The 12,111-nt window shown below is 41.0% G+C and overlaps 1 protein-coding gene across 2 annotated transcripts in view; it reads left to right on the top strand.

Moving 5' to 3' along the window:
• Nucleotides 1–11,538, top strand: part of Dcun1d1 (defective in cullin neddylation 1 domain containing 1) — a 30,281-nt gene extending 18,743 nt beyond the window's left edge. For both annotated transcript variants that reach the window (XM_051157063.1, XM_051157064.1), the window contains exons 5-7: nucleotides 9,360–9,442; nucleotides 9,675–9,771; nucleotides 10,850–11,538. In XM_051157063.1, coding sequence (XP_051013020.1) covers nucleotides 9,360–9,442; nucleotides 9,675–9,771; nucleotides 10,850–10,929 — 260 coding nt within the window. In that variant the 3' untranslated portion in view covers nucleotides 10,930–11,538. The remainder of the gene's footprint in view (nucleotides 1–9,359; nucleotides 9,443–9,674; nucleotides 9,772–10,849) is intronic.
• The last annotated feature ends 573 nt before the right edge of the window (nucleotides 11,539–12,111 follow it).

Raw genomic sequence — 12,111 nt, 5'->3', positions numbered from 1 at the left:
TGTGGCCTTGGCTGGCCTGGAAGTTGCTAAGTCCATCTAGACTGGCCTCAGACTCACAGTGATCTTCTGCCTCTGCTTTCCTAGTGCTGAGATTACAGGTATGCGCCACCACCTCTGGTTAAATTCATAACATTTGAGAGAGCATGTTCATGTATATCTCAGGTGGTTCTCATAACAATCATTGAATTACATGCATGCTCTTCTAGGACTCTACCAACAGTGCTGCCCTAGGCTGCTAAAGCATGCTCTACGGTAGATCCTAATGATTTTTAATTCAAAGCTCCCTGTTTTAATATGGCCCTCTTTCATCTCTATTTTTGTTAATCTTGAATTTGATGATTTTTTTCTTTTCAAAGAACTACCAATGTTTTATTGATCCTTTGTACTGCTCATTTTTTTTGGAGCTCACGGACCATGTATTAGAACTTCAGAGAAAAAAATAACACAGAACAAGACAGAGAAGTGTAAATCTCGGCAGGTGCCTGGAAGAAGGAAGGAGAGAAAGTCATGCTTTCTTAGTTAAGAGTCTAAGAATAAGCCTAAGCATAAGAATAAGAATAAGCAGCGTTAAGAAGTGGGGCCAGGGGCTTCAGAGAAGCCTGGTGCCAAAGAACTATGCTTAGGATTTTGCCATTACTCAAAAAAGGAAGGGGAAAAAGAAAAGTTAAACTTTCTGAGTTAGAACTAAGATGCTGTTGGCAGGCTTAGCAGGGAGCTGAAAGCAGATGCCTACCTTTTCATTTCTAGTTCACCTATTCTTTTTTTTTAACCTGAAAAAAAAAATACATGCACTTGTTGATTGATTTAGAGTGTGTGTGTGTGTGTGTGTGTGTGTGTGTGTGTGTGTGTGTGTGTGAGCGCGCGCATGTGAGAGAGAGAGAGAGAGAGAGACAAGACAGAGATACAGGTGGGATTGAGAGGACAACCTGTAGAAGTCAATTCTCTCTCCTTCTACCATGCATGTTCTAGGGATCAAACCCTGGGCCTGAGCAAGCTCCGTGGGAAGCTCTTACATTCACTGAACCATCTCACTAGCCCTATTTTACTTATTTCTGTCTACCAATTTTAGGTTTGGCGTGTTCTCCCCGCTCTTCTCCCCCCCTCCTCCCAGATCCTAAAGTACATGATTAAGTCATTAAATTTAGAGCTTTGGTTTTTAAGCGGGTGTGTGTGTGTGTGTGTGTGTGTGTGTGTGTGTGTGTGGGTGTTTCAGATGAGTATATACAAGGCACATGTGTAGACAACCTGTGGGAATCATTTATTCTTACCACGTAGGCTTTGGGGGCTGTGCTCCTGTCATCAGGCATGCTGGGACAGTGCTCTTACTCTGACTCTCTTGCTTGGCCTAGAATCTTTGATTTTTTTAGTGTGGGCACTTGGAGCTATAAAATTGCTTTTGTTGGTTGAAGTCTGTAGGTTTTGATATGTTTTGATTTTTATTTGATTCTAATCTAAATTCTTTACAATACTCCAGTGGCCACCATTATTCAGTAGTGTGTTGTTTCTCACCCGTATATTTGCATATTTCCTGTCATTTCTCGTGCTGCTGATTTCTTATTTTTGCCATCATGATTGTTTTATGCCTTGTTATATAATTTGTTTTAGAGAGAATGTCATGGTCTGCTAGAAAAATGTATGTGCTGGTCTGTAGATGAACTGTTCTCAAGGTTCTGTTAGGGCCATTTGATCAATAATATCTCTTTGACTCAGTTTTGTTTGTTTTGTCTGAATGACTTGCCTCTTGGTGAGAGTAGGATATTGACGTGAGCCACTATTGTTGATTGAGATTAAATCTGTGTCTTCAGATCCAAGAGATTGTTATGTAAAATTGGTTTAGAATTATGTCCTATATATGGAGAGGGAACACTACCAAATTTATTTTATGAATCCAGTATTTTCCTGATACCAAAACCAGGTAAAAACACAATGATAAAAGTAAAACTTGACACCAATTTCTCCAGTGAACATAGATGCAGAAATTGTCAACAGAATACTTTGAAACCAAATTCAGGAACACATTAAGGTCATGACCCAGTGAACCTTACTACAGAGATGGAAGTTTGGTTATCATATTCAGATTAATAAATGCAATCAACCATGTAAATAACTTCAGGACAAATTACATAATCATTTCAATAACTGAAGAAGAGGCAGCCCTGAAAGGAAATCAGGTATTCTAGATGGCGGCAAAGTGTTCCAGGACCCTGCATTGGCAGGATCAACGCGAATGGCCGAATCACCAAAAGTAAGTCTGTATAGTCAGTTGCTTCCCATCGAAATGCTGATGTCAGTTCTTTACAGAACTAGAAAAGACAAGCATTCATGTGGAACCACAAAAGACCAGGAATAAGCAGTCTTAGGAGAAGGAGTTACAGCAGTGCCTCAACTCAATTTATACTGCAGAGCTACAGTGGCAGAGATGTCTGGCACTGGCATTGGAAGACAAGTAGACCAGCAGAGTGGCGTAGAGGGCCCAGAAGTAAACGGACAAAACGTCCCACCTAACTATAGTCAAAAGCATGCCACAGGGAAAAATGTTCTAATCAGCAAAACTGGGATGTCCACTTGCAAAAGAATGAGATTAAGTTCATCTTTCCTCTGTATAAAAATCAACTTGAACTAGATGACAGAACTTAATTTAAAACTTGAGATTGCGGGAGGAAAATGTGGGGCATGCACTTCAAGTGTAGCCAAGAATTTGCTGAACTGCTCTCCAGTGTCACATGAATAGCCAAGAATCAGCAGGTAGGACCACATTACATTAAAATGTTTCTGCACAACAAAAGAAACTCATCCCACAGAATGGGAGAGAATCTGACCAACTGTACTACAGACAGAATTTACCAACTACAGAAATTAACACTAAAGAACCAAAGCTGCCAGTTAACAAGAGTTTTTGTTTTGTTTTTTAAAGGAAGAAAGAGCCAACAGTTGTTTTTAAATGTATTGAGTGTCTCTAGTCACTCAATTAAGTTAAAATTAAGTTAATATACCATCCCAACTTAGTTAAAATGGTTATCATAAAAAAATAGAGCAGTGCATCCTGGGAAGGATGGGGAACAAAGAAGAACTTTAATACATTGTTGGTGAGTGCAAAGTAGTGTAGTTATGAGTTCAGTATGGAGGTTTCCCAAGAACTTAAAATACTGCCTGCCATGTGACCCCGCTGTCCCACTCTGGGCATATACTCAGAGGAGGATCCGTGTCCTCCTCAGAAGATAATACAGATCCATGTGTTTGGTACTTTCATTCAGACCACCAGGGCGCGGGAGAGTGGGTGTGACAAGGAGAGCCGACGAGCGTGCAGAAGGACGCACAGGACATGAAAGGTGTAAAGAGATGGGTGACAGAGGTTCGAAGGGACATCTAGGGCTACCAGGAAGATGGGGAGGCTAAGAGAAAAACCAGCTTGTTGTCTAGTACATCATATACTAATTTAACAAATAAAAGGTGTAAATTAAAGTATTGCTATGTTGTTTTGAATTGCTGCCTTATCCAATATGAATTGATCTTTTCTCATTACACTTTGATGTCTATTGTATTGTGTTAGATATTACAGCAGTTATCACTGAAGGGCGCGTATACACTCTCATTGCTGTATTGCTCCCCCCCTTTCATAACCCTTACTTGCTTATCTGCTGTTTACGAGATGTTTCTCTCCTTTACCCTCATAGACTTGTTCTGCTCCTCAGTGCATAGAGCTTGTTTAGGTGCCTCTGTGGTACTCACTAGCTTAGTTTTCATAAGTTGTGTCAGTTTGGCTACTATATAAAGCTTTTCCCCTTTCCACTAATCATGCTAGATAATTTTGCAGAGTATAATAATCTTAGTTGGATGATTGAATTTTAAGGTTGGTTTTCCTAGTTCTTTGAAAAATGTCATTAAGTCTGTATATAGTATAGGTGATTTGGGATATTTTAAGCAAACGTTGTTCATCTAATCTATAAACACATCTTTCTGTGTGAGTGTCATCATGGTCTATAAATTTTCATTGCACAGGCGATCTTCTATGGCTAACTTTAGTGATTTAATTTTATACTGTAGTAATTAGGATTGTTTTTTATTTTATGATTTCTTTTTCAACAACTTTATTATTATTTCAAAACTGCTTATTTTTGCGTATTGGTTTCACAACTTTCCTGAGTCTGTTCTCATCAATTCGAATAGTTGTTAGTGAAGTCTCATTGAGAAGATCTTGCTTTTGGGTTAGAACAGAGGCAAGTGCCATCAGCCTTAGCAGGCTACAGAGGTTATATGTTTTACGTGGACACAGACCTTCAGGATGGGGGCTGGCTAAGCCATCAGATGTCAGAGACATCAGTGAGTGTGGAGGATTTTCTTTAGGAATGTGGTAGATGATAGCAAAAATTATGAAGTGACAAAGCTAGATGGTGGTGTGTGTTCACAAATCACATGTTTGCTGCACAAAGGCAGAAGTGTAATTTGGAGGTGGTTTTAGAGACTTAGGGTAGTAAACATGTTCCTGTGGGAGGGGCTACTTGAGTTCTGTTACTGGAAAATGACACCAGAATTTTGAGTCCTTTGGGAGCAGCCAGACTACACAGAGCAGAAGAGGATTGAGGCACATGCTTTTTTCATATGTGGAATTTAGCCAATAAAATGATGAATAAAATATATTCATATATTCAGCAATGAAAGTGTAAATTCTGATGTGAAGCTTCACAGTTTAGAATGGGTAATTCTGAATGTATAGAGATTCACTGATGTGTGTAGGTAGACCTTGGGTCTGTGTTCTGCTATTCCCCTTTCTAAAGTTTCTTTCCCACCCTGTGGTCCCTTTTTCCTTTCCTGGTTACTCCAAATTATATACTTACATTTGAAGATTTGGAGCTAGGAACTATAGATTTGAGAGAGAACATGATGTTTGCCTTTCTGGGTCTGGGTTACTTCACGTGTGTGTGTGTGTGTGTGTGTGTGTGTGTGTGTGTGTGTGTGTGTGTGTGTGTGTGTGTATTTTAGTTCAATCCATTTACTTTCAGATTTTATGATTTAATTTTTCTTTACACTTTTCCGTAGTGTGCATGTACTACATTTTCATTACCCATTTATTAGTTGAAGGACATTTAGGTTGTTTCCATTTCTTAGGTATTGTGAATAGAAGAATGAACATAGCTGAGCAGGTATCTGTGGAGTAAGATGTTGGATCCTGCCTTAGACAATGTTTTATTGCCATGAAGAAACACCATGTCCACAGCAGCTTTTATAAAGAAAAGCATTTAACTGAGGCTGGCTTATAGCTCAGAGTTTTTGTCCGTTATCAGCATGGTGGGAAGCATGGGGGCATACAGGAAGGCACAGAGCTGGAGGAGCTGAGAGTTCTGTGTTCAGTCAGTGGGCAGCAGGAAGGGGGGGGCGGGAGAGGGAGAGAGGAGAGACGGTCTGATGTGAAGTCCCAAAGCTCACCCCCAGTGACACAATTCCTCCAACAGGCCACACCTACTCCAACAAGGCCACAGCTCCCAATCCCTATCAAGTAGTGCCACTCCCTAAAGACCAAGCATTTAAATATATGAGCCTTATGGGGGACATTCCTAGTTAAACCACTACATTTCATTTTCTGGTCCCCATATCATAATGCAAAAATGCTTTCAGTCCACCTTCAAAAGTCCCCTAGTCTATCACAGTCTCAACAATGTTTACAAGTCCAAAGTCTCTTCGGAGAGTCATGGCAGGTTCTTAATTGTAACTCCCTGTAAAATCAAAATGAAAAAGCAGATCACATATTTCCAACATGCAATGGCACAGGATATACATTACCTTTCCAAAGGGGAGGAAAGGGGAAACACTGGACCAAAGCAAGACTGAAAACCAGCAGGACAAACTCCAAACTCTCTATCTCCATGTTGATGTCAAAGAGCTCTTCAGATCTTCAACCCTCAGCGTGCTGACTGCAACACACTTCTTTCTTTTGGGCTGTTTCCACACCACTCTGCAGCCTCCTCAGCAGGTGTCCCATGACTCTGGTATCTCCAGCGTCTTGGGGTCTCCAAGGAAATCCGGGCTTCACCCTCACAGCTTCACACAATGGCCTCTCTGGACCTCCATGCAGGGAACACTTCTGACACACACCTGGCTTCAGTGGCTTTTCTTGGTCACAGAAGGAAATTTCATAACTCCTTTCTTGTATCCTTGACTCTAAAGCCAGAACCATGTGGCCGAATCTGCCAAGTTCTGCTGCTTGCTGGAGCTGGTCATGGCCCCTCCTTCAATTACAGTGGCACCAGCTTTCTGTTCACTGTTTAAACTTTCTTTTAATTCCTTTTCCCAAGTGCCCTGAGGCCACCACTCCCTTTATTAAGTTAGGATCAGGCTTTCTTTAAACCTCCCCTTTCCTTGAGCTGGATTTGCTCTATTACACTTCCTGATGCTCCTAGTCACTAACAGCCCCAACAGAGTCCGCACCAGGCTACCTTGCTATCTCCTCTACAAGTGCCCTTTAAGTAAGAGCCCTCAGTTTAGCCTCAGCTGGACTTTTCTGACAAGGGCAAAAGGCAGCCACATTCTTTTCCCAACTATCAGGAAGAACTATCTCTAAGCTACTTACTACCACTCCTCCTCTGAAACCTCGTAAGCCTGCCATCAGAGTACCACTGTCTTCCCTGCTCCTAGTAGCATGGCCTGCTAAGCCCCACTTAAAACATTCCGCTGCTCCTAACCCTGAGGCCACATTCTGCCAGCAACAAGCATTGTCAGGCCTGTCACAGCAATACCCAACTCCTGCAGTTTTCTGTCTCAGTCACTGCTCTTGTTGGCAGCATGAATATGGGAGAGCAGAGCCTAAAAATGAGGCGCGCTCAAGCCTGATGCAGTAGCGAACTTACTCAGAGTATCGGCCAATTTCTGTTCTGGGGGTATTCTGATGGTTAAACAGGGTCAAATGAAGGAAGTTCACCTGAGTTCAAGCACTGTACAGTCACAAGGACAGGGTCACATGAGTGTAGACTTTATACAGTCATGAGGACAACTGCTGCTTGGAAACATCGTCTGGATAGTAAGATAATGAAGTAAACCTACTCCTCTTTACTGCACTTGGTAGAGGCACAGAAACACATTCCCAGAACAACCCATGCTTGGAAAATAGAAGTTACAAGACTTTTGCCTTGTTTCCTTGGAGTTACCGCACAAGCCTTCAGAATTCTCATCATACAGATTTCTATTGCTGTAAAGAGACATTGTGGCCACAGCAGCTCTGGTAAAGGCAAGCTTTTAATTGGGGCTGCTAGAGCTTCAGATGTATAATCCGCTATTAGCATAGTCGGAGGCTCAGAGGCGCTCAGGAGGACATGGCACTGGAGGAGCTGAGAGGTCTACATCTAGACCCTCAGGCAGCAGGAAGAGAGAAGCAGCATTCGAAACCCTAAAGCCTATTCCCCAGTGACACACTTCCTCCAACAAGGCCACACCTCCTCCAACAAGGCCACACCTCCTGCTTCCTGTCAAGTATTGCCTCTCCCTAATGACTAAGCATTGAAATCTGTGAGCCTGTGGGGCCATTCCAGTTCAGACTACCACAGGCCCTTTGGGCAGATGTTGAGGAGTGGTCATACGGTAGATTTATTTTTAGCTTTGTTTTGTTTCTGTTTTTTGAGACAGGGTTTCTCTGTGTATCCTTGGCTGTCCTGGACTCACTTTGTAGACCAAGCTGACCTGGAACTCACAGAGATCCACTTGCCTCTGCCTCTCAAGTGCTGGGATAAAAGGCGTGCGCCACTACTCCCAGCTCTATTTTTAGCTTTTTGACAATTCTCCACAGTACAATCCCTAAACAGTGAATGGGGGTTCTCCTTTCTCCAAGTCATTGCTGGCATTTCTTATAAGCTCTTTTCCTAATTTTAGCTGTTCTGACTGCAATAAGCTGAAATCTTAAAGTTGAGTTAATCTTTATTTCTCTAATTACTAAGGAACCCTGTTGTGGTCATTTTGGTAGTGGGATGAGACACCAGGACAAAGGCAGCTTACAGAGGAAAGCATTTCCTTTGCATTGAGTTTCAGAGGGTGATTCTGTGACCATCATAGTGGGGCCCGTGGCAGCAGGCACGCTGGCATGGCACTGGTACAGGGGCTAAAAGCCTATACCTTACTCACAAGCACAAAACTGAGAGACAGTTAAGTGGGCAGAGCAGAAGCACGTCACCAGGCTTTAGCAAGGCTATGTCTCATAATCCTTGTCAGAGTTTCTCGCTAACTGGGGACCAAATATTCAAACATATGGCCCATGGTGGCCACTGCCATTCAGAACACTATGGGTCCTCCAGGGTTCTAGCATTTGTGATCTTCAGTTCATTTCCTACAAATCGTGTGTGTGTGTGTGTGTGTGTGTGTATTTAAATAAATAAGCAGTGAGTTTCTTTTTATTATTTAAAAAAGTCTGAGCAGCGTTTGCCCTTCTTAGTCTTCACTAGTCTTCTGGGCTTCCTCAGACTATCGTGTGGTTTTGACTTCATAGCTGAAAGGATTCTTAAGGTTCCTGCAGTGTGGTTTTTCCTGAGGTTTGCCAGTCTCTCCTAAAAGCTAGGCAGCTTTAACTACTTGAATTCCTTGAAAAGACCTACCTTATCTTTTCAGTTACAGAACGAGTCTAGAATTTGTCACAATGGACATTGCCAGGGTTACTTCTTTAGCCTTTTCTATTTCATGTCCAAATGAAGGACTTTTTATGTTGTCATTGGCAAATTAAAAAAAAAAAAAAAAAACAACCTTAGGTTATTATTACTATTTAATTTTTAAATTACTTTGTTTTCCCATGGTGCTAGGGAATGAACCCTGTCATAAATGTGCATTTTATGAGATTGATACACTGGGTCAAGAGAGCAACAGACTTGTGCTTAAAAAACCAAGCAAACATACAAGAATTTTAGGATTAGGAATTGAGCAATTTTTTGCATTTCAGCCAATTGATGTGCATCTAGGGGGCGTTTGCCCTCCAGAATGTCTTTGGCTGTCTAGGAGACATGTCGGTGTCTGCTGATTAAGGCTGTGTACTGAGTGGCTCATGCTCCATACACAGCCCCTACAGCAAATAGTTATTTGGCTCAGAATGTTGGAAGGTTCCGTGCTGAGCCAGGACCTTCACTTGCGAGTACTTGGCAGTGGAAAAGCTCATGACTACATCTGCTTTCAGCATCAGAATGCCCTGTGAGGTAAGCCATGTTATTCTTACCCCAGAGGCCCTGGATGCTCACTGGAAAGGAAGCAGATTTCCAATGTAGACTTGGATCTTTAAGAGAAGTTTAATCTGTGGGACACTCAGAATGCAAATGGCTTCTTTGTTTCACTGTTCTTTTGCAGGGACATATATACAAAGCGTGGAAGTTGACAGTTTATTTTTAATATTACAGATCTAGAAATGGCCATTGCTTATTGGAACTTAGTGCTTAATGGAAGATTTAAATTCTTAGACTTATGGAATAAATTTTTGTTGGTAAGTTGACATTTTCTGCAGTTTCTATTTTCTCTTAAGGTTATACTATAATTAAATATTAATTTATAACAAGGCATCTTTGATCTCAGAGCATGTCATGAACATAGAGTAAGAACTTTGATTGCCAGAATTACATTATAAAAGTGGTACATTTTCTTATGTTAGCAACAGCTGGACTAACTTTCCCCAGCTGTCCCCATGTCTGAAGGCCTTTGTTTTTGATATTTAATAGGAACATCATAAACGATCAATACCCAAAGACACGTGGAATCTTCTCTTAGACTTCAGTTCAATGATTGCAGACGACATGTCCAATTACGATGAAGAAGGTAGCAAAGCATTTGCATTGCCTGAGCTTTCGTCCACTGTTTATATAGAAGGGACTTTCCTTTTCTGAGCTTTTACCACCCCACCCCCTCACCCTGCTGTGTGTGTGTGTGTGTGTGTGTGTGTGTGTGTGTGCGCGCGTGCGCACATGTGCATGTGCATACGTGTGTGTGAGAAGGTGCACACAATTAAAAGGGGGAAAATCTTATCTGTATTTGTCCCCTAGAAAGGCATAAGAATATTCACCCATCTTTTACATGTTCAATTTACTCTAAGAGTTACATTTTCTTATTTTATTTTATACTCATTTGAGTCCAGTGGGGTTGGTTTTGGGTTTGTTCTCTCTTAGTCTCATCTGCAAACTCATGAAGTGTGCTGGAGTTGTGTAATTTGAAACGGCTTCAACTTCCTGGTGGTCCTTGTTGCATTCAGCCACTGTTCATAAGCACTCTCCACCATTTTTCTGTGTGTGTGGACAGCATGTGCTCCTCAGCAGCATTTGCAGCATTTTCATAATTCAGCATTCTCAGTTAATTTTTCACAGTGGCCTAGTTCCTCATGAGAACCAAGTGATTTTTTTTTTTTTCTTTTTGGAGATTTTTGAATGTAGTATATTCTTTGAAAATTCTCCCATGTCCTTCACCTCCTTATAAATGTCCTGGGCCATTTGGCTTAAGCAGTGATGCTTTGTTTTCTCCTCTCCATTTCCATTGTCATCACGCACAAGTGAGAGGTGCTCATGAGGGACCATAGGGCTTGTTACAATGTCATTAAGTAGCTACCTGATTTATAAAACCTTCTGAAAACCACACTACTGTATTATTGACTTATTGCTCAGAAGAGGTGTTTTCATTGATTAAGCAATAACTCCATTATAGAATAATAAATTGGAAGACAGGAATATATTAATAGAAGACATAAAGATTGAGTTTTTAAAAGATTGATTAGTGGGAGTAGACAAGAATAATATATGTAATTTTATGAGGAAACTATAAAAAAAGATGCTATTGAAACGTTAGCTTTAATTCTGCTTTTTTCTACTCTCTTTTCTCCCATTTGTTTTCTTTTTTTTTTATTCAGGAGCATGGCCTGTTCTTATTGATGACTTTGTGGAATTTGCACGCCCTCAAATTGCTGGGACAAAAAGTACAACAGTGTAGCACTAAAGGAACTTTCTAGAATGTACATAGTCTGTACAATAAATACAACGGAAAAATGCACAGTCAATTTCTGCTGGCTGGACTGAAGATCAATCCTCACCGTTCAGGCTGAGGGTTGAGACAAAACTTTAAGGATACATCTTGGACCATATCGTGCTCCATTCTTCTACTGGTGGTTTGGGCTTGTCTTCTAGTCTGGACCACTCTAAACATTGATAATTCCAACATTGTGGATTTCATCTTATACCTGTGGACCATCCTAGCCTGTCTTCCCATAAGTCATAGAAGCTTGATGGTGATTATTTTGAGGTTTCCATTCTTGCATAAAGCACAATGCTGTCTTCATCAGAAAACAGTTTGGCATAAGAATTAAACATAATAATGAACACCACAAACAATTTATAAAAACTTCTTAAGTATATGCTTTGGGCTAGTTGCAAAGACTATGCTGGTAGCACTTCTAATGAGAGTGATTTATCTGAGTGTACCGGATCTGGAATGGCATTTGATTGATTTGGGGGAGTTTACTTTTCCTGGAGAACCACACGTACTGTTTATATGAGTAGAATATCTGATGAAAGAAATGTCAAAATAACCAACACATGAGAAAAATAGGGCCGCCTGGTGACTCCCTGACGCTCACAAAGGTTCTACAAAACACGTCTGTGGCTGTCTTACCCATGTTTATGCACAGCGGCCCTGCAGCGGAGCTCTATTTAAGAAGTATTGTGAGAGACATGATGGTAGGCTCCACTCTCATCTGCAGCACACACCACGTAATTGGATTCATTATGCTTTTGAAATGCTTCTGTGCTTTTCGAATAAGTTAAACTATTTCACTTGTTTTGAATGTTTTGGATTGCTATACAATACAAATATACTAAATTTAGGCATGAGGGTTTTAGTTTTTGTTTTTTACAATTTTTGTCATCGCACTATGGAACACAATGCAGTTCACTTAATTTATAAGAAGATAGTGAGATTTAAATTTAGAAATGTTGTGATGAGCCGTGAAGTTCAATCTCTCTCATATGGGCACTGCTCTTTCAGGTGATCGATAGTCCAGCCCTGATGACTGCTTACTGTGCTGAGATGGCTTCACTGCTAATCACTGTGGTTGCCAAATCTTTACTCCAAGAGCAGAAATTTTCAAACAAGTGAACACTGGTGCAGAATACCTAT

This window comes from Acomys russatus, chromosome 15, assembly GCF_903995435.1.
Source record: "Acomys russatus chromosome 15, mAcoRus1.1, whole genome shotgun sequence".
In the NCBI taxonomy this organism is placed as follows: Eukaryota; Metazoa; Chordata; class Mammalia; order Rodentia; family Muridae; genus Acomys; species Acomys russatus.
Note: the sequence above shows the minus strand (reverse complement) of the source record. Positions and strands in the feature narration are given on the sequence as shown.